We start from the raw sequence: 27,474 nt of genomic DNA, 5'->3' as shown, positions 1-27,474 counted from the left end.
TTAAAGTTAAAGGAAAAGGTCCGAAACAGCGTTGTCCAGGAGAGCAGGAAAAATATAATACTCTATGCTGTTTCCTCTCCCTGCTGAGATTTAAAAAATGAGAAACAGCAAAACCTGACGTTGTGCAAACAAACGGGTATCTTTGTTTTTTCAGGAGGGCATTCTTGATAGCGAAGGTAGTCCGAACCCCTCCAGTCGTCTTGGCTTATCAACCAAGGGAGATGCATTCCAGAGAGCTGCTCCCTTTTTATGTCACAGCTGGCTGAATGCCTGCGCTTGCAATTCCGCAGCTTGCAAAAGAACAGCCCCTTTGGCCGCTGCCGCAGCTGCTGGAATGAGAGAATTCCTTCTCCCCTGAGCAAGAAAACTCCTGCCTCCATTCCTTTGGGACTAGGGTGAGAAAACAAAACATGTGAGTCTCTCTCTCTCCCTCCCTGTTCTTCCTGGGAGCCCAAAGATGACAGGCTGGGCTTGCGAAGCCCACCCTGCACTCTGCTGCTACACCCTCTGGGGACTTTGGAATATCCTTCTCCTGGAAGCATGATTCTTTCGGCCACCAGCGTTCCCACATGTCTCTGAAGGGCTTCAACTCATGGGCCCGCGCTTCCATCGGCCAGATGTTTAGCCCCTCCAAGATGTTCAGCTGGCACCAGTCCTTCTCCATCAGCGCTCCGTGGAAGAAAGGTAAGCGGCTGGAACCGATGGGAGCGTTTTTGTGGGCTTTTGGAGACCGGGGAGAATTTGGGCCAGCAAGTTAGGACGGCAGCGGAAATGTAAGAGGCAGGATTTGGGGCAGAGTGTACTTGGACTTGTGGAGACCATCTCCCCTTGGGTGGGTTTCATGGGATTCCAGATGTTGGGCAAACACCACCTGTTCTGAATGCTAAATCTGAATGCAGGAAAACAGAAGAACATAGAAACATAGAATTGCAAGCACTATCTTAGGTGGCAGAGCTAAAACCCTCAATTTTGGAGAAGATCCCTGGAACAAGGATGTGGGTCAGTCACGTTTGCCCAGATCTGAACGTAAAAGCTCGCTACCCAACTCTGCTTAAATGGTTTACCCAATAAAAGGTGTGGTCTGAAGCACGTTGGGTCTCATCTTTGGGATTCAAGATCCCCGATTTCAGATCGTGATCTCCACTTTAAAAATGTTTCACCTGGATTTTCGAATGCGGAGGAAAGTGAAATTCCTGGATTGTTCCCTCGTTGCTTTTCTAGTCACCACTAATTACTCTGACTTTTCCACAGCCCAAGGCTGCCTGCTGGGACATTTCAAACTTGTGTTCTGGGCTTATAACTTGGTCATAAAACCATGAATATACATGAAAGCAGATAACTGAGCTAGTGAACTAGGATCAGGTTTTATTTTAGAATAGAAAGTGGGTTAGGAAAAACAAAATAATTGGAAAAGGAAAAACACACAAACAGATATACTTCATAGTATATATAAGGAGAATATTATAGTTTAGAGGGAAACGTGAGATTCCCAATCCCTTCTTCTGATAGCAACAGTGCAGTGTGAAGGAGAATTCTGCAAAGGAGAATCAGTGGGCAGGAACCCCACAATAAACTGGCATCAGTTGTTCAGTTTATTTTAGTTTCTTATAGGACAGCAGCTCTTTCTGCCTGTGAATGGTCTCAGGACCAGAATGTTTTTTCCCCTAGTTTACGGCGCAATTCTGAAATCCCGTGGTGATGACATTGGCCACGGCTAGAAAAAATGGTACATTTCCAACTGACTACAGGATACGAGTTAACTCAACTCAATGAACCTTTAAGAATTTAGCAGGGACCAGAGTAAGTGAAGGTACAACTTTGGCCTTCTCATCAGCCTGGGTCTGGGGCACAAATCATTTTTTTCCAAATGGGAAAAAAAAACACTGAGTCCCAGAGCATTGAGGAGGTCCAGCATAAATGTGTAGATACAACTCGGTCAGCCAGTTGGTGGTACATGGATGTGTTGAGTCATCTATGCATGGGGAGGCAAATTCTGGGTAGAAAGCTTCCTGCATTGCTGAGGGTTAGACTACATGACCCTTGTTGTCCTTTCCAAGTCCACAATGTTATGATTCTGTGAAGGGTGCCACAACCATAGCTGTGCATTTCGTAAATACTCTGGGGCCATGGCCAGTCCAGAGAGGAAGAATCTGAACTGGAAGCAGCAATGCAAGCACCAGATAACCATTTGAAAATAAAATCTCCTTCGAGGCTGTGGAGGTGAACTAATCCCCAGTGTAGAAGGCTGTTGGCAAAAGTTAGCATTCTAAACTTCCTTCACGTAATAAGGGCACACCAGACTGAAGCGATGATGTCCAGCTCTGAGAAGTTCTGGAGGTTGTTTTACACAGGGACAGAAACCCAAATGTGGAGCTGTACTGAGACCAAGAAGAAGAAGACATGGCCTCTGCCTCCTTCCTTCTCCTTTTCCTGACGTCTCCCTGGACTGAATAAATCATACCCCTCTATTCTGCTTTGTTCAGACTGCACCTGGAACCCATTGTATGAGATCCCTTCCAGTTCTTCAATTTTGACAGGGACCTGGCTTCTTTTGCTGTGTAAAATACCATGCATATTGACGGTGCTTTATAAATAAGTGGATAATATTTTCTATACCAGTTTTGTCATCCAGATTTAGCGTATTTGTCTTCCACCATATTCCATGAATGAAACACAGACCCTCCAAGGGTCCCTATTTTCCAGGGACTGGTCCCATATTTACAGAAGCCGTCCCGGTTTTTGATTCGATCCCAGAATGTCCCACTTTTCCTCAGGACGTCCCTATTTTCATCAGAGAAATGTTGGAGGGTGTGGAGTTATGCGACCCCTGAGCCAAGGAGATAAGGGACTCTACAACCTTAAGAAGACATCTGAAGGCAGCCCTGTATAGGGAAGCTTTTTAATGTTTAATGTTTTGTTATGTTTTTATATATGTTGGAAGCCACCCAGAGTGGCTGGGCAACCCTGTAAGATGGGTGGGGTATAAATAATACATTGATGATGCTGATGGGATAGTAAAGGTAAAGGGACCCCTGACCATTAGGTCCAGTCGTGGCCGACTCTGGGGTTGCAGCGCTCATCTCGCTTTATTGGCCGAGGGAGCTGGTGTACAGCTTCCGGGTCATGTGGCCAGCCTGACTAAGCCGCTCCTGGCAAACCAGAGCAGCGCACGGAAACACTGTTTACCTTCCCGCCAGAGCGGTACCTATTTATCTACTTGCACTTTGACGTGCTTTCGAACTGCTAGGTTGGCAGGAGCAGGGACCGAGCAATGGGAGCTCACCCCATCGCAGGGATTCAAACCGCCGACCTTCTGATTGGCAAGTCCTAGGCTCTGTGGTTTAACCCACAGCGCCACCCGCGTCCCACTATGGGATAGGATAGGATGGATGGGATAGGATGTCCCTATTTTCACCAGAGAAATGTTGGAGGGTATGGAAGCATCATTAACATTTCTGTTTTACTGTTGGGAGATCAAAGTGTGAAACATGGGGGATCACTTGCTCAGTGTGTCTACAACGGAGGACCACTTCACACATGGCATGCTTAGCAAGGTGTATGCCTAAAAATGCAATGTTTGTGCATGACAGTTGCTTGCTGGATGGAGCCAGCTCTTCTGTTGGATAAGGTTGACCAGCGGCCTATATGAGGAACAGAGCCATGGGCCTCTTAGAGCAGCGTTCTCAGGGGTGTCTGATTACTTAGTTCCCTTTCCCACCGCACGAGACAGGAGCCATCAGAGAAGTGGAAAATGTCCATTGTTTCAGAAAGGAAATGACTATTTTCTTGGAGATGGCGGAAAATGCAGATGTCGCCATGTGTTTAAAATAAGACTCATGAGGTGAAAAGTTTGTGTTGTGTGCTGAGGGAAGGACCACCTATGGCGCCCTGGGAAGGAGAAGGTGGGGAACAAAGAACCCAGGAATTAACCCTAATCCTCAAATCCACATTTATAAATACCCAACCTGTTGTCTTTCTCGCAAGTCTTTATCTAATGTTATGAGGTTCTGGAGATAATTGTAGGGTAGGATCCATTGTGGTCCAAAACAAAAACACCTTGATTTCAAAGTAAATTAAAAACAGTCAATATTATCAACGAAAAAACAAGATTGCCTTCCTGTTTAATATCAGTCACAGAGCTCCCTGATTGAATCCCACCCCCCCCAAAAAAACATCCCACAGCCATGGAAAATGTTCTTTGGATCCACACTGCTCCTTATAGCAGTTTTTCTTCTGTTGATTCTCATCCATCCACTGGTGCAGAGATTCAATCTAGATGTCTAAAGTTAGAACTCCGTTCCCTAATGTGCTACCTTTCCACAGACAGGGAGTTTGAGATACGGGAGAATATTCAATATTTGTGACTTCTGTGATGCAATTCCAAGATAAGCGATGCAGAAATTCCATGCATAACCTCCACCTTTGTCTTGACTGTTAGCATGCATCAAGATCATTGCCCTGCTCTCTGAATATTTACAGCCAGTCTCTGCATAATATGTCAGCCTGTGGGCAGAGAATCTTACAAATTAAACATTACAGGAGGTCAAGGAAGTCATGAATCTCCCTATAATTGGATTGTATTACATAGCTATGAGATGACCTTAAGGATGGAAATACTCTGCAGTGGTGTAGCTTGTGGGGAACCAGGGTGCATGGCCCTGGGCACAAAATTATGAGGGGGCACAACCACGACAGGCTCCCTGCTGAGCTCCTGCCACCTTCTGGATTGGCTCCCAGTACGTTTCTGAGCACAATTCAAAGTGTTGGTGCTGACCGTTAAAGCCCTAAATGCCTCAGTCCTGTATACTTGAAGGAGCGTCTCCACCCCCATCATTCTGCCTGGACACTGAGGTCCAGCGCCGAGGGCCTTCTGGCGGTTCCCTCATTGCGAGAAATGAGGTTGCAGGGAACCAGACAGAGGGCCTTCTCGGTAGTGGCACCCACCCTATGGAACACCCTCCCTTTAGATGTGAAGGAAATAAGCAGCTAACCTATCTTTAAAAGACATCTGAAGGCAGCCCTGTTCAGGGAAGCTTTTAATATTTAACGCTGTACTGTTTTTAACACTTGATTGGGAGCCGCTCAGAGTGGCTAGGGAAACTCAGCCAGATGGGTGGGGTATAAATAATAAATTATTATTATTATTATTATTATTATTATTATTATTCCATAGCTATGGGGGGACAAGCCATACTGAGGCTGGGCCATCACCCTATGGGGCTGAGGTGTGCCTTCTTTCCCAGTGCCTGCAAGCATCTTGCCCCTGGGCTGGCTGAGAGGCACTGGTTCTCCTGGCCTGTGAAGTGGCGAGGATGCAGCAGGCGGGGACCGGAGAGTGAGGGCACCGGTGGGAGCGGTGGCCAAGGCCCAGGCCAAGGAGAAAGAGGCTACTTGTGCAGAGATGGAAGCCGAGGCCAAGCTATGGTCACTGCGGGCAGTGCATCCACTCTGCGTTCTTGTTGCGGCCATAAAGCGTGTTCTCCTTCATGGAGAGCACGTGTTGCGGTGGGGGCTGCCAGGACACTCCAAAGTTGGGGGGCGGGCTAATTGATCGTTGGCCACTGATACGATTGGGGCTTCCCTTCTTGTTGGGAAGAAGTTAATGTTGCCATTTTTTTGATTGACAGCCAGAAATAGTAAAACTCTTTGCACGAGGCTAGGGCTTCCTCTTTTCGACAGTGCATCAGATTGCCCGTCCCTCCCTCCCTAGAATAGGGTTGTTTGCTTTGACCTTGCTATGCCTGTCATGGGGTCGTCTGCTTTGGAGCGGGGGCCTGGTAGGAATTTTGTCCATCTGGCTGATTGGCTGGGGCCATTTGGTTTTTGCCTACTGCGTAGCAAATCGTCACAACTTGTAAGGTTCGCAGTTAGGCATTGGTTTATGGTTTGGTTGGTTGGTTGAGGGGCATGGATTGGCTGTGCCTGCCCCTCCAATGCTGCTGCTGCAAGGGATTCCGTTAAAGGAATTGGGGGCTAACTATTGCTTGTCCACTCTGTCAAGGGGGCTCGGGCCATAGCAATGAGCTCCTGGTTGCATTTGGGGTGAGGGCAGGTTCCCTGCTCCGCATAACCCCCAAGTGTATTCCCCCATTCTGACTTTTGCATCGTGCGGAATGTCAGTCTGTCCCCCATGGTGGGGGCAGATAGTCGCAACCAATGCCTACGCAACCACTCACAAATTTGTATTTTAATAAAGTGGTGGCCAAAATTATGCCAAAAATCTTAAACAAAAACTTCTGTGTGATGTGTGAGTTATTGGGGTGGACCTGGGGACCTCGACACGCAACTGGCAGGCAATGTTAGGGCATGCAAGGGCAGACCTGAGCTCTCCCACACCAATGCCCGCCAGAATGCCACTCCCACACCCCGCTACCCACAAGGGTTCCAGCCTGGTTGAGGGGGAGGGGGCTGCCGCCACCCACCAAGGAGGGAGGGAGGCAGGAAAGGGCCCAAAGGAGGAAGGGCCGCCCCCCCCCGGCACCTGCCTCAACCCCAGCTGCCCAGCCCACCAAGGCAGCGCAACCTTCGCCCCGCCCCATGTGCCGGCAACCCACGGTATGCCACTGATACTTTATAGCTGTCCTCTCTCTCTTTTTTAGGCAAAAGGACCCGGCTAGCTGACAGCAGGGTGGTTCTGACCAATATGAAGATAATAAGCAATGATAAAAATCGAAGCGAAGGGCTAAGACCAGACCCTCCAGCCACCTCCGACTCTGCAGCAGAACCTTGTCCTCCTGAATCAAGCGTCGCCCCAGAGTGCCCAGCAAGTTCATCCATCATATGTGAGGCGCCAGTGAAAGCCGAGTGTATTACTACGCTCCCTGGCCCTGACACATTAACGCCGAAACACCAGGTGCTGAGATTAGCCAAGTTTGAATCGGAAGACTCTGGTGTGGAGTTGCCGAGTGGGGCCAACTCTCCCTCGACCCCCAAGGGCTCTGAGAAAAGCTTTGTGCTCCACAGCAGAGATCCTTCTTGCGACTCTGGGGTGCTGAGCGCCTCTTCCTCTCCAGCAGCTGACCACGCAATCGCAAGAGTGTGCAAAGACGCTGTAGATGCTTGTCTGTGCATGTCGGATGGCAAACCGGCAGTGGGACACCGCGCAGGGCAGTCTCCTGAAGTTTGCTTGGAGGACGGCACTGATTGCCCAGAGGGGGGGAATCCTGAACCATCTTTTTTGGGTGGCAGCCAAGGAGAGCACGAGGAAGAGAAAGCCAGCGGATCCCTGCTCCCCACTCAACCTCCAGAAGAAGAGAAAAGACCTGGTGATGGTTACGGAAAAGACAACTTCGAAGAGATGCTCCTGCAGGGGCACCCCTTGAGAAAATACCCCACAAGTGACAGTTTGGATGAGTACATGGACGAATGCTGTAGGCTGAGCAAGGTAAGATTCCTCTTCGGATGAAATGCCCAGACTCTTCTTCAATTAGTTATTGCAGAACAAAAGGCACCTTTTTGGCAAGTGAACTGCCCATTTCCTTGGACGGTGTTCTTTCAAGTTACAGTATTTTTTGCTCTATAAGACTCACTTTTTCCCTCCTAAAAAGTAAGGGGAAATGTGTGTGCATCCTATAGAGTGAATGCAGGCTGCGCAGCTATCCCAGAAGCCAGAACAACAAGAGGGATTGCTGCTTTCACTGCGCAGCAATCCCTCTTGTTCTCCTGGATTCTGAGATTCAGAATGTTTTTTTTTCTTGTTTTCCTCTTCCAAAAACTAGGTGCGTCTTATGGTCTGGTGTGTCTTATAGAGTGAAAAATACGGTAACTGCACAATCTTAACCAACTCTACTCAGAAGTAAGTCCTATTGAATTAAATGGGGTTTACTCCCAGTTGTGGTGTTAGAATTGCAGCTCCGGTGGTTGATTGTTCTGAGTTGTCTGTTCTCTATTCCAGTTTCCACACACTGTGTTGGTTTCCTAATAGAGAGGCTGTACAAGTGTGTTTTGTCGTGAGCTGTTTAATGTGATTTCCAGACAGCTGTTTCTGAATGGAGGGCTGGAAGTTCTCCAGAATAACTGCAGAATACAGTGGTACCTCAGGTTACATACACTTCAGGTTACAGACGCTTCAGGTTACAGACTCCGCTAACCCAGAAATAGTGCTTCAGGTTAAGAATTTTGCTTCAGGATGAGAACAGAAATTGTGCTCCGGTGGCGTGGCAGCAGCAGGAGGCCCCATTGGCTAAAGTGGTGCTTCAGGTTAAGAATGGACCTCCAGAACAAATTATGTACTTAACCCGAGGTACCACTGTAATCTACTGAAAGATACCAGTGCAATTGCAATCAGCTTTCCACACTAAGCATTCTTCTAGAACACCTGTTTATTGAGCATTCATCCTGAACTGGGAGCAACCCAGCCAGATGGGCAGGGAATAATAATAATAATAATAATAATAATAATAATAATAATAATAATAATAATATCTGCTTGCATGAAGCTTATGTTCTAGAGCAGTGTTTCCCAGTGTGGGCACACACCCAGCAGGAACAGGGACCGAGCAACGGGAGCTCACCCCGTTGCGGGGATTCAAACCGCCGACCTTCCAATCGGCAAGCCCTAGGCTCTGTGGTTTAACCCACAGCGCCACCCGTGTCCAACAAGCAGTTTAGGAAGCAATTAATTAAGGGGCTGCTGGGATGGAGAGCCAAGAAAATAGAAATTTGATTTGTGTGGCGGTTTACAGTGTTGAAGTGTTTGATTAAGTTGAATATGAGGATTAAAAGGAAGGAAACGTCAAGGGAAAGGACTTGTGCATTGGAACAGGAAATCATAGCATTGTAGCATTTGAAGGGACCTGAGGATAGTCTGGTCCAACTCCCTGGAATGCCGGAATATGCAGGTGGCCCTTGCAGGAATTGAACCTGCAACCTTGGCATTATCAGCACTATGCTCTAACCAACTGAGCTAATCTAAACTCTCCAGGTAGGGCCATTTCACTCAGGCAGAAAGCACTCTGTGAAAGCAAGCACTCTGTGAAAGAAAAGGGTGTCGGCATTTTATTACACGTGGCTTCTGGGATGCAGGTGGTGCTGTGGTCTAAACCACTGAGCCTCTTGGGCTTGCTGATCTGAAGGTTGGTGGTTTGAATCCCTGTGATGGAGTGAGCTCCCGTTGCTCTGTCCCTGCTCCTGCCAACCTAGCAGTCCGAAAGCATGCCAGTACAAGTAGATAAATAGATACTGCTGTGGCGGGAAGGTAAATGGTGTTTCTGTGCGCTCTGGTTTCCGTCAAGGTGTTCTGTTGCGCCAGAAGCAGTTTAGTCATGCTGGCCATATGCCCCGGAAAGCTGTCTGTGGACAAACACCAGCTCCCTTGGCTTGAAAGCAAGATGAGCACCGCAACCCCATAGTCGCCTTTGACTGGACTTAACTGTCCAGGGGTCCTTTAACATGTGGCTCTAATGTAATGTGCACTTTACCACAAAGTTGGCTCTTGCTGAACTTTTCTGCAATACTTGCTTATTGCCCAGAATTGGTATCGTAATGTAGTTTCTATGGAAGTTTTATAGATTCATGCATCAATCCCATCAAGTTAAGTTGCTATCCTGGACGATTTCCCCACCCCTGAATATGGGTTTATTGCATAGAATGGATATCAGGACAGTATTTGTGGACGTTTCGTGGCTTACAGCATGAATCCCAGCTAGTTATGCGTAACTAGTGGATTTGGTTGGTTCATTTAGCACAGAAATTGGTTGTCCCAGGCCATTTTCCTGGAATACTGTCTACTGCATAGAATGGGTTTTTGGAACATTGGGTGGTATTCAGGCAACGTTTACTCAGAGTAGACCCGTTGAAATTCATGACCACAATAGAGTTTGGCTCGTGAATTTCAGTGAGTCTGCTCTGAATAAAACTTAAGTTGGCTAGATTTGATTTCCACGGACGTTTTATTTCCATGGAAGTCAGTTTCAGCTACTCAGATATGGGATGAATCTGGTTGGTTTCGCTAGCTCAGAAGTTGGCACTCTGGGCTGTTTGGTTCTAGGTGTGAAGTGGTTAATAAAAGTGTAATACCAGAATGGTTTTGGGTGTAAAATATTGTGTCCAAATGGGAAGAAGACTCAGATCCAGGGGAGTGGTGGTGGGACAAGGATGAGTGGTCAGAGGGAGAAGAGGGAGAGGACTTTGGGAGAAGGAGCTGTTGGAAGCTGAAGAGATAACAAGGCTCAGTTGGGAGAGTCTGTGGCAAAGAGAAGCCAGAATCAGAGGCCGAGATGAGTCAGGCTGCTGAAGGGTCACGGGTTTCTCTCCTTCCTGCTGCAACAAATTCCCTTCCCAGCTGGTTTCCCAGAACCAGAAGGGGCATGAAAAGGGGTGGAGGAGATTTGGACTTCATGAAGGTGCAGTCTTAAATTGCTTGGATAAAGCACTGGACAGGAGGGGGCTCAGACAGCCGTGGGGAAGCAGGGACTTTCAGCAACTGATTCATGGGAGAAGAGCTACTGCAGATGCGCCGCTGGTGCTCATTAGGCGTGATGCTCAGCCCAGCCTGTGACGATCGCGTTCTTACTTCTAAAGAATTGACTCCGATTTTGAGTGATCTTTGTGATTTCCTGCAGGCGTGCTCTGTGGCACAACCCAACTCGCTGTTTTTGAAGCAAGTTTTATTTATAAAGGGGCCGTTGCTTTTCCGTTCTGGCACTTCCAGCTTCCCAGTTTGAATTCACAGCGCTGTGAAGTTTCAGTGCAGCACTCCAGCATCACTGCTGGCAAATTTCCAGTTCTAAACATGTTTCTTGATGTAAAAAAATGTGACTCAAAGCTGCACACACACACAAAATGCATAGCTGTGTGATAGTCAGGCCAATGTTTTAGGGTGGCCCTGGGGGCCTTCAGATCTCCTGCTCCTTCCCTCATTTTTAATCTCTCTCTCTCTCTCTCTCTCTCTCTCTCTCTCTAAATTTGCTTGCAGCCCTGCTGGGCATGCTGCAAATCACAGTGCTGGAGAGACCACAGCAAACTAGCCTTTTAAATTTGCATCCATACACATACATTACCATATACACATTTATCCACACACTTAAATTACCATATACACATTTGTGCTGTGGGCTTGTGCCCTGAGTCTTTAAAGTCCCCAGATTGTAGCCAGTGCTGGATTTAGGGCGCTGATCCAAGGGGGCGCAAAATTGAGAAGACCCATTTAGGGGTGCCAAATTTTTGCCTTGCTCAGGGTGGCATATTACCAAAGTCTGCCCCTGGTTGTAGCAGCACAGGCTACACAAGCAAATTACAGTCACCTACCATGGAGCAATTTCCATTTTTTTCTTTTGAAAAGCCCTACTTATTACCGTATTTTTCGCTCTATAACACGCACCCGACCATAACACGCACATAGTTTTTAGAGGAGGAAAATCCGTAGGCACGCCACCCGTAGGCATTCCCTCCATAACACGCACAGACATTTCCCCTTACTTTCTAGGAGGAAAAAAGTGAGTGTTATGGTGCAAAAAATACGGTGCCTTAAAAGGGACACGGGTGGCACTGGGGTTAAACCACAGAGCCTAGGACTTGCCGATCAGAAGGTCAGCGGTTCGAATCCCCGTGACGGGGTGAGCTCCCGTTGCTCGCTCCCTGCTCCTGCCAACCTAGCAGTTCAAAAGCATGTCAAAGTGCAAGTAGATAAATAGGTACCACTCCGGTGGGAAGGTAAACGGTGTTTCCGAGCGCTGCTCTGGTTCGCCAGAAGCGTCTTTGTCATGCTGGCCACATGACCCGGAATCTGTACGCCGGCTCCCTCGGCCAATAAAGCGAGATGAGCGCCGCAACCCCAGAGTCGGTCACGACTGGACCTAACGTTCAGGGGTCCCTTTACCTTTACCTTACGTATTACCTTGCCTATTTTGAATAACTGAAGTACAGTATCAAATTCAGAGAATGATGAGGAAATAGGCTGGGCTTGCGTCTTCTCTGCACCCAAGCCAGTCTCTTGCTGTTCCAAGTCTAGATATTATGTAGATGTTGAACCTCTTCGCCTACATGGGCAACATCTTTTGCATGGACTTAGCTGCATCAATGGGAGCAGTAAATTTCTGTTTCAATGGAGCATCTCCCAAGGACTATACAGTGGTACCTCGGGTTAAGTACTTAATTCGTTCAGGAGGTCCATACTTAACCTGAAATTGTTCTTAACCTGAAGCACCACATTAGCTAATGGGGCCTCGTGCTGCTGCTGCGCCCCCAGAGCATGATTTCTGTTCTCACCCTGAAGCAAAGTTCTTAACCTGAAGCACTATTTCTGGGTTAGCAGAGTCTGTAACCTGAAGCGTCTGTAACCTGAGGTACCACTGTATAATATTTGATAATAATAATTTATCATTTATACCCCGCCCATCTGGCTGGGCTTCCCCTAGACTTAACTGAGCCACGGTCAAGCTGGTTAGGGTTGAGGATTCCTTGTGGATGCCAGTATAGGAGCAGTAGCTAGGTTGCAACGTTTTCTGGAAACATCGTGTGTGTTTGAACCAAAAATACCTAACATTTGTGGGGTGCTTTCTTCCTCATTGTAGGTGAACCAAGGAAATGCCAAGGCTCACAGCTCAGGCCTGGGTTACCTGGAACACATCTGCCAACTTATTGAAAAAATCGGGCAGCTACAGGAGCACAACCTGAGGTTACAGAAGCAAGTTAGCAGCTTGCAGAAGGAGCAGAAAGCAAGCCAGCTAACAGAGGTAAGAAGAAAGGGCACAGGACTCCTTTTTGCCAGGTTGTAGATATGGCTCCCCTGCTATGCCAGCTAAACCTCTGCTTCTGCCTGTGCCCACCCAGGCAGAGGGGTGAAACTCTCTGCTCAAAAGCAAACATGGCAGGAAAAAAAGACAGAAGGCCCCACCACAGACCATAAATCAGAGATGGTACAGTGGTGCCTCGCAAGACGAAAAGAATCCGTTCTGTGATTCTCTTCGTCTAGCGGTTTTTTCGTCTTGCGAAGCAAGCCCATTGACGGATTAGAGGATTAGCGCTATTAGCGCTATTAGCGGCTTTTAGCAGCTTATCAGCTTATCGGATCATCTGATAAGCGGCTTAGCGGCTTAGAAAAAGGGGGGGAGGGAGAAAAAAACCCGCAGGAACTCGCAAGACATTTTCGTCTTGCGAAGCAAGCCCATAGGAGATTCGTTTTGCCAAGCACCTCCAAAACGGAAAACTCTTTCGTCTAGCGCGTTTTCCGTTTTGCGAGGCATTCGTCTTGTGGGGCACCACTGTACTAGTGTTTGGGTGTGGTTTTTCCCCTCAGCGGGAGAGAAGTTCTTCACTCCGCGTCTGGGAGTGATGTAAACTTCTGTCGTCCACCAGGTCTTTGCCTGAGTGAGTTCAGGATTTGATGTCATTATATGCCCCCATCCCAGCCACGATTCAACCCTTTTTTGTCCTGTTCTGCCGTGATAATTCTGCCAGCAGAACAGCTCTATTACGCCTGGGATGGATCTCAAGATCCTCTGGCATGGGTGGCCCTTCCATCGCTTTCTAAATGTCCCTCAGCCAGCAAATCTCTGCAAGCTTGACTCCCAAATTTAATCTGAGCATCGAATCAGTTTGCTGCTTTCTGCTGTTTTGTAGTATTGGAAAGTTACCATAGAATCAAGTTGGAAGGCTCCTGCTGTCACGAAGAGTCATCCCGCAGTTCACCGGCTCAGTCTACACAAGCAAGATTATGCGTCTCTGTCAAGGTCACAGATCAGGACAGTGTTGGAGCTGAGAAAAGAATGTAATCTCTCAGCTTCCTCTTGATTAGTCATATCATTATCTCCTTCCTCAGTTTTGTCCTTTTGATGTCCATGCAGCTGGTTTTGTGCTCAGATTGTCTCCTACCATCTCCCAGCCAGGGGGCCCAATCTGGCCTCTGTGGCAGTTTATTTTCTGGGTTAAAATCCTAAAAAAAAACTTTTGGGTTAAGCTCAACAACTTCAATCCTAAAAAAGGTCAACAACTTTGGTCGGCCCTCATGCATGTTCACTTCATCAAATTTGGACACCTCTGTATCTAATCTATTCTTTTTCTCATCCTTCTGATGTCGTTTTCAGCTGCAAAATCCAGCGATTTTTACCTGTGCTCCCCACATGGGACTTGGTTTTAGGGTCACGGCTATTCTCACAAGTTTTCAGATGGCATGATGTTGTGCATAGTGCCTATGGCGATTTTGTTCTGCAGAGAGTGTAGCACTATGTTGATTAATTTGAGCGGCATTGCCAAAGTCCATAATTACCTGGTTTAGAATATGATTTTGTCCAGCTCATAATGCATGCAAGCATTATGAATCATACAGAAGTTCTTTTCCACTTAGAAAAATGCAAAACAGAATTCTGCAAAATGAACAGAACGTGCTCTTAGCTGAAGTACTTTTTGCGCAATACACTAATCACAGCTCAGACTGAGTTAAGCAAACATCTTTAAACAATGATTTAAATGCCTCTGCAAGCTATGGGGCAAGCCCGGGGAATCTCTGGAGCCAAACGTAGGGAGGGCAGAGGTACAAAAGAGTTGCGTAGTTCTTGAACTTCTCTGACCAAGTGCATGACCTGAATGATTCTACATTGTAAAGGTAAAAGGGTACCTTTTACCTCTATATTGTTCACAAGGTGCAAACCTACCTAATTCTCACCCAAACCAGTAACTGAATGTAACAGAGCTTTGACATGATCACTTCTCTCAGTTTTATGATGCAGTTCTCTGACCCAAACATGTGCAGAAAAAAGCACATATTAATTAAAATAATATATGCATTAGATGAGATATTGCATGAAAAAATGCATGTATTATGAGAAACACACATGAAAATGCATGCAGATTTTTACCTGCTGATTATTTAAAATAAAAATTTGCAAATTAATGCACAACTGATGGGCAAACTGAACAGAAGGATGGAAACAGGAGAGAAACTGAAATGGACAGATTTTGCCTTTTATCTCATGGCTGTACACACTAGCCTCTTTGCTTAGGCCTAAAAGACAGGATCTCTCTGTACTTGTTAGTTCCAGATATCTTATTGTCAGGGCTTTTTTTCAGCCAATGTCTGAGGTGGGTACCATTGCCATTCTAAGAGAACAAGGGAGAAGTTCATGGTGAGCTCTGGCACCTATTTTTCTAGAAAAATAGCACTGTTTATTGTTATAAGTATGGCTTCCTTGTTGTTGTTTAGTCGTTTAGTCGTGTCCAACTCTTTGTGACCCCATGGACCAGAGCACGCCAGGCACTCCTGTCTTCCACTGCCTCCGCAGTTTGGTCAAACTCATGCTGGTAGCTTCGAGAACACTGTCCAACCATCTCGTCCTCTGTCATCCCCTTCTCCTTGTGCCCTCCATCTTTCCCAACATCAGGGTCTTTTCAAGGGAGTCTTCTCTTCTCATGAGGTGGCCAAAGTATTGGAGCCCCAGCTTCACGATCTGTCCTTCCAGTGAGCACTCAGGGCTGATTTCCTTCAGAATGGAGAGGTTTGATCTTCTTGCAGACTCTCAAGAGTCTCCTCCAGCACCATAATTCAAAAGCATCAATTCTTCGGCAATCAGCCGCCTTTATGGTCCAGCTCTCACTTCCATGCATCACTACTGGGAAAACTATGGCTTTAACTATATGGACCTTTGTTGGCAAGGTGATGTCTCTACTATTTAAGATGCTGTCTACTTTTTTAGATGGCTCCCTTACAGCTGTGCAATTCTTATTTATTTTATTTTATTATTTATTGGAAATTTTATTTACAACATAACATCACCCCCCCCCAATACAGAAATCCACCCTCATTAAACGTGAACATGTATTCTCTGCATTTTCCCCATGCTTTTTGAAACTCTTGTCTAATTGCCTCTGTTAATCTAGCCAGTTCAATATACTCTGTCAGTTTGTCTTGCCATTCCTTTTTTGTTGGCGCAATTTCTTTTTTCCAATTTTTAGCAATTGTTAAATTGCTAAAAATTCTTGGTTGTAAGCCTGAGGTTTGGCCAGGGGAAGGTTAATGAAAGAAGCAGGGCATCTGGAGATTATCTTGATGGCTCTGGCTGAGTGGCCAAGGAGTTTGCTTCTCTGAAGGAGATGCCTCTCTGTGGAAGAGCTCTAATGGAATGTGAGAGCCATTTGAGAATCAGCTGCACCTCTCTGTGTTGTCGTCAAGGTATCTCTCTTTGTGTGTGAGATAAAGAAAAATAAAATCTACGCACTAATTTGTAAATATGATACAGAGTCACAACAAGTTAAGGAATGTAATACGTGGTGAGAAAGGGCTCAGGACAATGTCCCAGTGGATATCTGGGGATATATATATATATATATATATTCTGTAAAAGCACATACAGATTTTGTTTAAAAACGGCAACAAGAGAAAACTGTTTTAAAACAATGAGCAAATAGTATACAGTGGTACCTCGGGTTACATACGCTTCAGGTTACATATGCTTCAGGTTACAGACTTCACTAACCCAGAAATAGTGCTTCAGGTTAAGAACTTTGCTTCAGGATGAGAACAGAAATCGGGCTCCGGCGGCGCAGCAGCAGCAGGAGGCCCCATTAGCTAAAGTGATGCTTCAGGTTAAGAATAGTTTCAGGTTAAGAACGGACCTCCGGAACGAATTAAGTACTTAACCTGAGGTACCACTGTACTGCCCCAGTAAAGATACACACACTCAATAAAAACAACCCGGCCACTTGTTGGAAGTGTCGGAAAAAGAGAGGGGACTTTTTTCCACACGTGATGGGAATGTCATATGGCATATGCTAAATAAATATTGGGGGGAAATAAAAAGTCAACCAAAAAAGTATTTTAAGTTATGTGGAAGGTTCAGTGAGGTGGGACCATAAAAGATTGGTTTCTTATATGCTGGAAGCAACTAGAATTCTATATTCCATCAGTATCCAGACATTACATACGAAGATAGATTGTTATTAATTTTAAATGTGATATTAATCGGTTTATTGTCATCTTACTTTCCATTTGTTGAGCTTCTTGTTAAACCAGACATACAGTGGTACCTCTGGTTACGTACTTAATTCATTCCGGAGGTCCGTTCTTAACCTGAAACTGTTCTTAACCTGAAGCACCACTTTAGCTCATGGGGCCACCACGTCACTGCCGCGCAATTTCTGTTCTCATCCTGAAGCAAAGTTCTTAACATGAGGTAATATTTCTGGGTTAGCGGAGTCTGTAACCTGAAGCGTCTGTAACCCGAGGTACCACTGTATAATGTTCTGTATTGTAAGTGGTAATATAACATATGCATAACAGTGCATATGAAAATATTGAAGGGATTTTACCGCTCTGAAATGCTTATTATGGATAACTTCACAAAGAAACTGGTATCTGGAGCAGAAATTAGTTACTTAGGAATGTCAAAATCGTATTTTATGTTTGTAGAATGGAACATACAACTGAAGAACTGCAAGTAGGGTCTCCAAAGGGTCTTGGTGTTCTGGGGTGAAGTTTCACTATACAGTATTCCTAGATTATGTTAGGCACGTTTATTTTGGCCAGACAGTTCCTAGGGAAGAAGCTGGCCATCTCTCTCATGGAATTCCAGCAATTTGTTTGTGCTATCTCGTGGCGCCAAGTTGCATACCCCTGACTAGCTGCAAATTAAACTCAGGCATATCTCCTCTTTCACCTGGCGTAGGAGTGTTTTCTACAGCATTGCTCCTGCGGAGCTGCCAGCATTTTGTTGAGCTCACACCAAGAAGGGAAGATTTTTTTTCCTCCGAAGAGCAGACCGCACAGCCTATTGGTGCAGAACGGAAACATGTCCGACCTCTCAATCATTCCAGAAGGAGGAGGAGGAAGCAGTGACAAAACAAGCAAAGGTAGGTTTCTGTCTTCTGGACCACTGACCTTAATGTATAATGCACTTGTTATGGAATAGGTCTTAATCAGCGGCCACAGTCGTTCAGTGGGTGAACGCAATAGGACATTATTCAGTAGACATGGGCAACATTAAACAAAGCACATGCTTTTCACCAGATCTGCTCCCAGATAATTCCTTTCTAACACAGCCATCACTTTAACAGGGGCAGTAACAGACCCTCCAAGTGTCCCTGTTCTTCAGGGACAGTCCCAGATTTACAGAAGCTGTCTCGGTTTCTGGTTTGATCCCAGAATGTCCCGCTTTTCCTTAGGACGTCCCTATTTTCATCAGAGAAATGTTGGAGACTATGGTAAAGGTAAAGGGACCCCTGACCATTAGGTCCTGTCTGGCGCTCATCTCGCTTTATTGGCCGAGGGAGCCGGCGTACAGCTTCCAGGTCATGTGGCCAGAATGACTAAGCCGCTTCTGGCGAACCAGAGCAGCACATGGAAATGCCGTTTACCTTCCCGCCACAGCGGTACCTATTTATCTACTTGCACTGGTATGCTTTTGAACTGCTAGGTTGGCAGGAGCTGGGACCGAGCAATGGGAGCTCACCCCGTTGCGGGGATTTGAACCGCCGACCTTCTGATCGGCAAATTCTAGGCTCTGTGGTTTAACCCACAGCGCCACCCGTGTCCCTCCACTTTTCCTTAGGACATCCCTATTTTCATCGGCGAAATGTTGGAGGGTATGGTAGGGATGCCTCCGTTTTCATCGGAAAAATGTTGGAGGGTATGGAGTTCTGCAACCCCCGAGCCAAGGAGATAAGTAACTGTACAACCTTTAGAAATCATCTGAAGGCAACCCTGTATAGGGAACGTTTTTTTAAAAAAACTATTACTCTTTCATTATATTTTATATATGTTGGAAGCTGCCAAGAGTGGTTGAAGTAATCCAGTCAGATGGGCAGGGTATGAATTATAACTATTATTATTATTATTCATGTCCCTGTTTTCATCAGAGAAAGGTCGGAGGGGAGGCAGTAACTTTGGCCTGGATCTCTGAGTGACCAACACATCATGGCATTCTCTAGCTTAGTCTTTGCATATACTGTGTATCTCCTTCAGGGCCGGCCCTGCCATTAGACAGAATGAGTTGGCTAGGAAGTGGCAGCAAGGAGTTAACAGCACAGAGCTGAATATGCCAGGAGGCCTGTCCTGTGCTCCCTAAACCAGTGATGGCCAAATTTGGCCCTCCTGCTGTTTTGGGACTACAATTCCCATCATCCCTGACCATGGGTCCTGTTAGCTAGGGATGATGGGAGTCGTAGACCCAAAACAGCTGGAGGGCCAAGTTTGGCCATCACTGCCCTAAACAATCCTGCTGCTCTCAGTTGAAGCGGAGAGTGCTTTCTCATCACAAGGACTGAAGTAAGATTCAATACTTCAAGTCTGGTTGGCATTTGTGCATGGAGTGGAAAGCGGGGCGGGGGGGGGGGAGAGACACCATCTTATCCTTTGCCTCAGGTGGTGAGATGTCTTGAACCATTCCAAATCTCCCTTCGCCATTGCAAAAGAAGTCAACGGCAGCAAAAGTACACTTTGTTGTTTAGTCGTTTAGTCATGTCCGACTCTTCGTGACCCCATGGACCAGAGCACGCCAGGCACTCCTGTCTTCCACTGCCTCCAGCAGTTTTGTCAAACTCATGCTGGTAGCTTCGAGAACACTGTCCAACCATCTCATCCTCTGTCGTCCCCTTCTCCTTCTGCCCTCCATCTTTCCCAACATCAGGGTCTTTTCTAGGGAGTCTTCTCTTCTCATGAGGTGGCCAAAGTCTTGGAGTCTCAGCTTCAGGATCTGTCCTTCCAGTGAGCACTTGGGGCTGATTTCCTTCAGAATGGAGAGGTTTGATCTTCTTGCAGTCCATGGGACTCTCAAGAGTCTCCTCCAGCACCAGAATTCAAAAGCATCAATTCTTCAGCGATCAGCCTTCTTTATGGTCCAGCTCTCACTTCCATACATCACTACTGGGAAAACCATAGCTTTAACTATACGGACCTTTGTTGGCAAGGTGATGTCTCTGCTGTTTAAGATGCTGTCTAGGTTTGTCATTGCTTTTCTCCCAAGAAGCAGGCGTCTTTTAATTTCATGGCTGCTGTCACCATCTGCAGTGATCATGGAGCCCAAGAAAGTAAAATCTCTCACAAACGTACACTAGGCGCTCGCTTTTCTAACTCTGAACAGTTGTAACAGCTGGTAAAAAGCAAGACGACATAAGCTACCTGTTTACATCGGTCAATCTTCTGACTGCAGGGAGAGATGTTCGCCTGGATCCGGAAAATAACCAGCTGATAATGGACTTACAGCTGTCGAATGGAAAGAAAAGTGGACAGAAGGAGTGCAGGGATGGATACTGTGCGACTGGCGGCCAAGCTCAGCTCCTAAAGGAGTCAGCCATGAAAACGGTGAGCGATATATGTTCACGTGGCATAGGTTTTTGTGGACTGGACCCCACTTTGTCAGACGCACTTTTACAGTGGAAGCTGGTTCTGCAGCAGCTGCTATTGCACATTCCTGCCCATCTTCTCATGCTGTCTGCAGAGGAATAGCTCTCATAATAATACTGGATGATATCAAGATAAATTTTGATTACATCCTAGCAGGGCAATGCAAAGCTTTGTGCTGGGTGGGGTGGGCAGGATGGGGGTTAGATTGCACCCTCGACCTGCTTCCCTTAAACAGCTTTGCGCTCTTCATACGGTGGCTGGAAGGCTTTAGAGCGGATTCTAAGGTGTACCCCCAATATTAATTCTATGCTCTCTTCTTTTTATTTCTAGGGCTTTGACATTAGCAGAAATGCCTCGGTAAGTAATCACTTTGGGAAAGCAATTCATACCAAATTTCCCCTTGGATGCTGCTGCTACCATCCCTTGTTTCCCTACTTTCTCCTCCCACTGCTGAAATGAAGATTGCGCCTGGCTCAGAGCAGGAGCGTTCCTTTGTCATATATATCTATATTACTTTAGAGAGACACATGCAATGATTCACCGATATTCATTATGCGCTAATAGCATAATGAATACCCTGTTAAGTAGACTAGGAGGGCAAATTCCTTGTGGATCACACAAAAAACACGGCATATTCCTGCTGTGTGGTGGTGGTGGCGGCTTGGGGATTATGCCATCTGGCAAGTGGCTCTTGCTTCTGAAGGCAGAATGGAACTTACGTATGACACCACTCCATTTCTCAGATAGGGAATAATAATTATTATTATTTTAAAAAATTATTTATACCCCACCCTTCCCGGTTTAAAAACTGGGCTCAGGGCAGCTAACAGCAAATATAAAATGTTGATTAAAAATGCGACTTAAAAACAGCATAATATACAACATAAATAAATACAATATAAAATAGGTAAAGGGTAGTCACAAACGACTCTGGGGTTGCAGTGCTCATCTCGCTTTACTGGCCAAGGGAGCCAGCATACAGCTTCCGGGTCATATGGCCAGCATGACTAAGCCACTTCTGGCAAACCAGAGCAGTGCACAGAAATGCTGTTTACCTTCCCGCCAGAGCGGTACCTATTTATCTCCTTGCACTTTGAGGTGCTTTCGAACTGCTAGGTTGGCAGGAGCAGGGACCGAGCAACGGGAGCTCACCCTGTCGCGGGGATTCGAACCGCTGACCTTCTGATCGGCAAGTCCTAGGCTCTGTGATTTAACCCACAGTGCCACCCCCATCCCTACCACAAAAGCCTGCTTTAAAAAAAGAAGGTGTGACTGCTGCGATAGGGTGACATTGTGCTTTAATTGCACAAACCTAAAGTTCCACTATGTGAGCAAATTCCTCCTGTTAAATGCTGCCAGCCCAGAGGCACCTGCAGCTATTTCATGCTTTTTTCCTGGGCTGTTTCTCACGATGCCAGCATATTATCACGGATCATCCTTTTACAGTATACCGGAAGCTGCTGCCGTTGCTAATTATAGCCTACGTCTCAAAATAACTTACCGTAAAGAGGCTACTCGGAACCTTTTTTGAGAAAAAGAGATTTCACCTTTCAAGCATGCGCCTTGTGTTTACCAGTTACGTGGGGACCATGTACAAGCTTAGGAACTCTTTCCATGTCCACTCGCCTTGTGCTAAAACGGCTTTGCATATTCTGCAGGGTGACAATCTGGCCTGGGGAAGAATGAGAGATCTCCTGAGAAAGAGTAGGGGAAGGAACCAGAGCAAGCTGGGCTTGTCGTCAGCTGCCTTGAAAAGGTCATGCCCTCAGCTCTATAGGTAAGCTTCCTATGGTTGTGGCTACACTCAGGTGTTAACGGGTCACTGTTTCCATGTTTGTGAACTTTCATCCACACTCTCATGAACGCTCTCAGTTTAAGGCCTCTGATATTTGTCTCAGTGTTTCCTGCGCATGAGAAAGTGTGGTTGCCATTAGGATAAGGGAGGGTGTTGAATGCTGTGAAAAAGATAAAAAATAGAGATGCAGAGCAGCTTCACATCCACAGTAAACTCCGGTGTGGCTGAGACCTAGGATCTGAACATTCATTTGAGGGTGCAAGGGTGATGGGGGGCAGCAAAGATTCTGGGAGGCCCTGTTCTGGACTGCATGCTATTTACTGCACATTGTAGAACTACTGTGGTTTAGTAACTGGACTCCTAAACTTGGACCGATTCAGGAGAGTTGGCTTCAAAGTCCTGTCCGCATATGATGGAGCGAGCTTGTTCTCTTCTGCTCTGGAGGGTAGGACTCAAACCAGTGGCTTCAAATTACGAGAAAGGAGATTCCAACTAAACGTCAGGAAGAACTTTCTGACAGTAAGAGCTGTTCAACAGTGGAATGGTCTCCACTGGAAGGTTGTGGACTCTCCTGTGGACGTTTTTAAGCAGAGGCTGAATGGCCACCTGTCATGGATTAGTTGAGATTTCTGCATTGCAGGGGGTTGGATGAGATGGCCCTTGGGGAGCCTTCCAACTCTATGGTTCTATGAAATCAAAAATAATAATAATAACAATAATATTTTTATTGCCATTGTACAAGCTGTGTACATTGAAATTAAATGAGCGTCCCTCCCCAGCACTCAATCTCTTATTGAACAACACCCCCCCCCCTTTCAAGGCAATTGCTCTATGTTATTTCCCGTTTAACAGCCTTACAGCCCACGGATAGAAGCTATTTTTTACCCTGTTGGTATGGCTGATTATAAGGGACGCATGTGGCGTTGTGGGTTAAACCACAGAGCCTAGGGCTTGCCGATCAGGTCAGCGTTTCGAATCCCCACGATGGGGTGAGCTCCCGTTGCTCAGTTCCTGCTCCTGCCCCCCTAGCAGTTCGAAAGCATGTCAAAATGCAAGTAGATAAATAGGGGGGAAGGTAAACTGCGTTTCCGTGCGCTGCTCTGGTTTGCCAGAAGTGGCTTAGTCATGCTGGCCACATGACCCGGAAGCTGTACGCCGGCTCCCTCGGTCAATAAAGCGAGATGAGCGCCACAACCCCAGAGTCGGTCACGACTGGACCTAATGGTCAGGGGTCCCTTTACCTTTATTCCATATGAGGATTGAACCTGCCACCTTGCCATTATCAGCACCATGCTCTAACCAGCTGAGCTATCCATGCACTGATTTCTTCTAATAAATTACAATGATTTGCTGTTATCTATCTTGACAGGCTTTCTGCTGTTGTTTGAGGTGTCTATTAAGCTATGTATCTCCTCCATTTTGCAAAGGCACAGCCCTGAATGGTGTCCAAGGAATACTTTAAATAAATATGTAAAATATGAACCATAGCAATGGCAATGATGAGGTTGACAATACTTGGCAATTCCTGTAGCATACATCTGAGTTTATGCTGGCCCATATAGGCTGGGAGCTGCAACCACCCACATTGTTGTTTAACATTATTCTTTTGCAAGACCCGGAGGAAATGGAGTATCTGTTGGGCCTTTCTGACCACGTGAGTTGTGTTGACTTTCCAAGTGAGGTCCTCACTAAGGTAAACTCCCAGGAATTTAAAGGAGGAGACTCTCTCTCCACAACGCGCCCCCGACATACAATGGGGCAGAACCTGGATAAGCTGCTGTAGTTCTGCACTGGGCAGCTCACCAATAAAAGATGAGGGTTATTAAGCATTCTTCCTGAACATGAAGGTCAGGTTTGGAGCTCTCCTTGCCATTCTCATCAGGCTGGCTGAGATGAGGGAGATGCAACTGAACCCTTCTCTGGAGGAATTGCATTTGGCTGCTTCAGTTCAGGGTTTCAAATGGGCCTTAAATGTTACCTCTTCCAGGCCGACTTCCTTAATGGGTTATAGACTATGTGACTGTGAGTCATTTCTTCCCTCCCTCCAATACTGAAATCCTGTGGTTTCGCCTAAGTTTACAATGCATAAGTGTTTTCATAGAATTACAGAACCGGAAGGGACCTTGAGGTTCATCTAGTCCAATCGCTGCAATGCAATAACATGCAGCTGTGGCGCTGTGGGTTAAACCACAGAGCCTAGGACTTGCCGATCAGAAGGTCGGCGGTTCGAATCCCCGCGACGGGGTGAGCTTCCGTTGCTCAGTTCCCACCTAGCAGTTCGAAAGCATGTCAAAATGCAAGTAGATAAATAGGTACCACTCTGGCGGGAAGGTAAATGGTGTTTCCGTGCACTGCTCTGGTTTGCCAGAAGTGGCTTAGTCATGCTGGCCACATGACCCGGAAGCTGTACGCCGGCTCCCTCGGTCAATAAAGCGAGATGAGCGCCACAACCCCAGAGTCGGTCACGACTGGACCTAATGGTCAGGGCTCCCTTTACCTTTATTCCATATGAGGATTGAACCTGCCACCTTGCCATTATCAGCACCATGCTCTAACCAGCTGAGCTATCCATGCACTGATTTCTTCTAATAAATTACCGTATTTTTTGCACCACAACACTCACTTTTTTCCTCCTAGAAAGTAAGGGGAAATGTCTGTGCGTGTTATGGAGCGAATGCCTGCGGGTGGCGGGGGGGATCTGCTGCAGTCATGAGCAGAGGATCCATGGTTCCCCTTCCTTCCCTCCTCCGTGGTTACAAAGCATAGATCCACATGGATCCTCAGGATTTTTGCATTGGGCTACTCCAAACTCACTGTCAGATCACATGTCTGCGGCCACAGCATGAACCACAAAAATCATATATCCACTATTTCGTTTAGAATTTTTTTCCCCTTGTTTTCCTCCTCTAAAAACTACGTGCGTTTTATGGTCTGGTGCGTGTTATAGAGCGAAAAATACGGTACATTGATTTGCTGTTATCTATCCTGACAGGCTTTCTGCTGTTGTTTGAGGTGTCTATTAAGCTCTTTATCTCCTCCATTTTGCAAAGGCACAGCCCTGAATGGTGTCCAAGGAATACTTTAAATAAATATGTAAAATATGAACCATAGCAATGGCAATGATGAGGTTGACAATACTTGGCAATTCCTGTAGCATACATCTGAGTTTATGCTGGCCCATATAGGCTGGGAGCTGCAACCACCCACATTTTCCAAGTTCTTGTTTGTTTTTTGTTTTCTTGGGGGGTTTTGGCCATGGACAGAGGAAACGGATTATCTTGTTTGCATACGCAGATGTGTTATGCAACGCTGCGAACCCCCCATGTCTCTTTAGATGGGGATTCTGCCAGAGCCCAGGGTCTTTCCTGAAATGACTGTCGGTGTCTTTCGATTTCCAGTGGGATAAGCAGCTGTTTAATCATTCCGCCTGGGATTCTCCTGTCGTGTGCACTTGAATATCAAATACACCTGGTATTTACACTCCGGACTCCAGTTGCAGCTGTGTAGTCCTTTATTGGCCTCCCCCACCCCCAGAGCAGCTTCACAGCTGGAACAGAAAACGTCCTGCTATTGTTTGAGCAGCTGAAACAAATACAGAGGCGGAAGAGATCAAAATGGGTGCTGTGAGCAAAAACAGCTGGGGATCAAACGAGCAGATGTGGACATTTCTTGAAATATGGACTGGAAGCCCAGCTTACCTTCCTTCTGAGAAAGGGCAGCTCCTAATTTCATTTATGAACAGCAGTTTCACCTTCTGCGCCCCAAACTGCTCTCACTTGTGCACTACATGCAACAAAAAATATTGTTGATCTTCAGCAAAAGAAAAGCAGAGTGCCTAAACATCTGCTGCTATCCATTATCCTTTCACCTCAGTGGAAGAACCATATTATACGTTCAGCAGAACCGAGTGGCAAAAATCTTTAGCTCTCCCATGCTGAGATTTGTAATTTTGACATCATTCGTTTGCTTTCATAATAATAATAATTTATTATTTATACCCTGCCCATCTGTTTCCCCAGCCACTCTGGGCGGCTCCCAATCAAATATTAAAAACAGAATACAGCATTAAACACTAAAAACTTCCCTAAACAGGGCTGCCTTCAGATGTCTTTTAAAAGTAGGATAGTTGCTTATTTCCTTGACATCTAATGGGAGGGCGTTCCACAGGGTGGGCGCCACTACCGAGAATGCCCTCTGCCTGGTTCCCTGTAACCTTGCTTCTCGCAGTGAGGGAACTGCCAGGAGGCCCTTGGCGCTGGATCTCATCACGTTGTATAAGCTGCCTTAAGAGCTTAGTTACAAAAGTCTTAAAACTAAAATAATATTAGACTGCAGGGTTGGAGTTGTACGTTTAAATAGCCTGCCTTAACTCCCTCGTAGCCCTGATAAAAAAAAACCCTAGAAATCCCATGATCCACTGTAGAAAATATTTATTCTTTTTATGTACCTCTTGACATACTCAGGAACATCATTTCCAAAGAGATGTCAAGAAGCCCTTTGCCTTCTCCAAGTGTAAAATGGGGGGGGGGGAGAGATTGGCAAGGAGAGTTAGCCAGCAGCAAAGGTGGGATGAATCACATTTTGACCCAATTTGAATCTGAAGGCATCTTGGCCCAGCTCCTACCCTGCACTGGTTCCTGGTCGTTGAAGAGTGACAGTGCCTCCTTATAGCAGGATGGATGTAACGTTCATGTTTATCTGTTTCTCCCACGCCGGTTTGCTTGTTTCTCAGTGCAGCGAAGGATTGGGCAGTAGATTGTTTTTACCCCCGGTTAGAATGATGTTGGGTAGAAACTAAGTGGCCTTTTGCTGTAATGCTATAAGGGAATATGAGGAAATGGTTATTAATAGGTAAAAAAATTAATGTTATAATATTTAAAAATTGGAGATTAAGATGAATGAAGAGGGGAGGGATTTGCTGAATTAACAATTGGAATTGGAATACAGAAAAGGAAGGCGTGAGGAGGTCCGGGAAATAAGCAAATGAAAAATATGTGATAGAAAGATTGAACTGTTTTTTAACTATTTTTATTTTGTATTTTTCTTTCTTCTTTTTATTCTGTAATTTTTTTGAAAATCTTAATAAATATCTTATAAAAAAAATAAAATAGATTGTTTTTACCCCCGATAACTATTTTTTGAAAGCTTACACAAATGTTTTGAAGAGCAGCTGTTTTGGAGTATGGGTGGAAAATATCTGGTGTCAGGTGTGTCTGTTTTATCATCCAACAACATGCGGAAATTTACAGCCATTATTCCCAGTGCTTTGTATTAACAGTAACTTTTACCTGTCTGTTCAGGCCGGATTCTGCATGTTTGGATTTAAGGAAAACAGAGAGGAACTCGATGATTGCCTTGGGACAAAGTTCAAAGAATGAAAGCCTTTGGCCTTTCTGACTGGACAGAG

General features: G+C 46.0%; 1 protein-coding gene across 4 annotated transcripts; it reads left to right on the top strand.

Annotated features, from left to right (window-relative positions):
* On the top strand, positions 1–27,474 carry LOC309532860 (uncharacterized protein). 4 transcript variants are annotated; one of them, XM_082223618.1, is made up of 8 exons: positions 21–684; positions 6,600–7,384; positions 12,513–12,674; positions 17,598–17,785; positions 20,083–20,230; positions 20,603–20,629; positions 21,931–22,049; positions 27,368–27,474. In XM_082223618.1, exons 1-8 carry the CDS (start codon positions 570–572, stop codon positions 27,462–27,464), a joined length of 1,641 nt encoding a protein of 546 aa, XP_082079744.1. In that variant the 5' UTR covers positions 21–569; the 3' UTR covers positions 27,465–27,474. The 4 variants fall into 4 exon arrangements, with proteins under 4 accessions (XP_082079746.1, XP_082079745.1, XP_082079744.1 ...); XM_082223617.1 differs by having other exon boundaries at positions 25–684; positions 17,598–17,781; positions 20,079–20,230; XM_082223620.1 differs by lacking the exon at positions 21,931–22,049 and having other exon boundaries at positions 1–684; positions 17,598–17,781; positions 20,079–20,230.

This window comes from Podarcis vaucheri (genome assembly GCF_965113315.1).
Source record: "Podarcis vaucheri genome assembly, chromosome: 5".
In the NCBI taxonomy this organism is placed as follows: Eukaryota; Metazoa; Chordata; class Lepidosauria; order Squamata; family Lacertidae; genus Podarcis; species Podarcis vaucheri.
The sequence above is the reverse complement of the archived record's forward strand: the minus strand, read 5'-3'. Positions and strand labels throughout refer to the sequence as shown.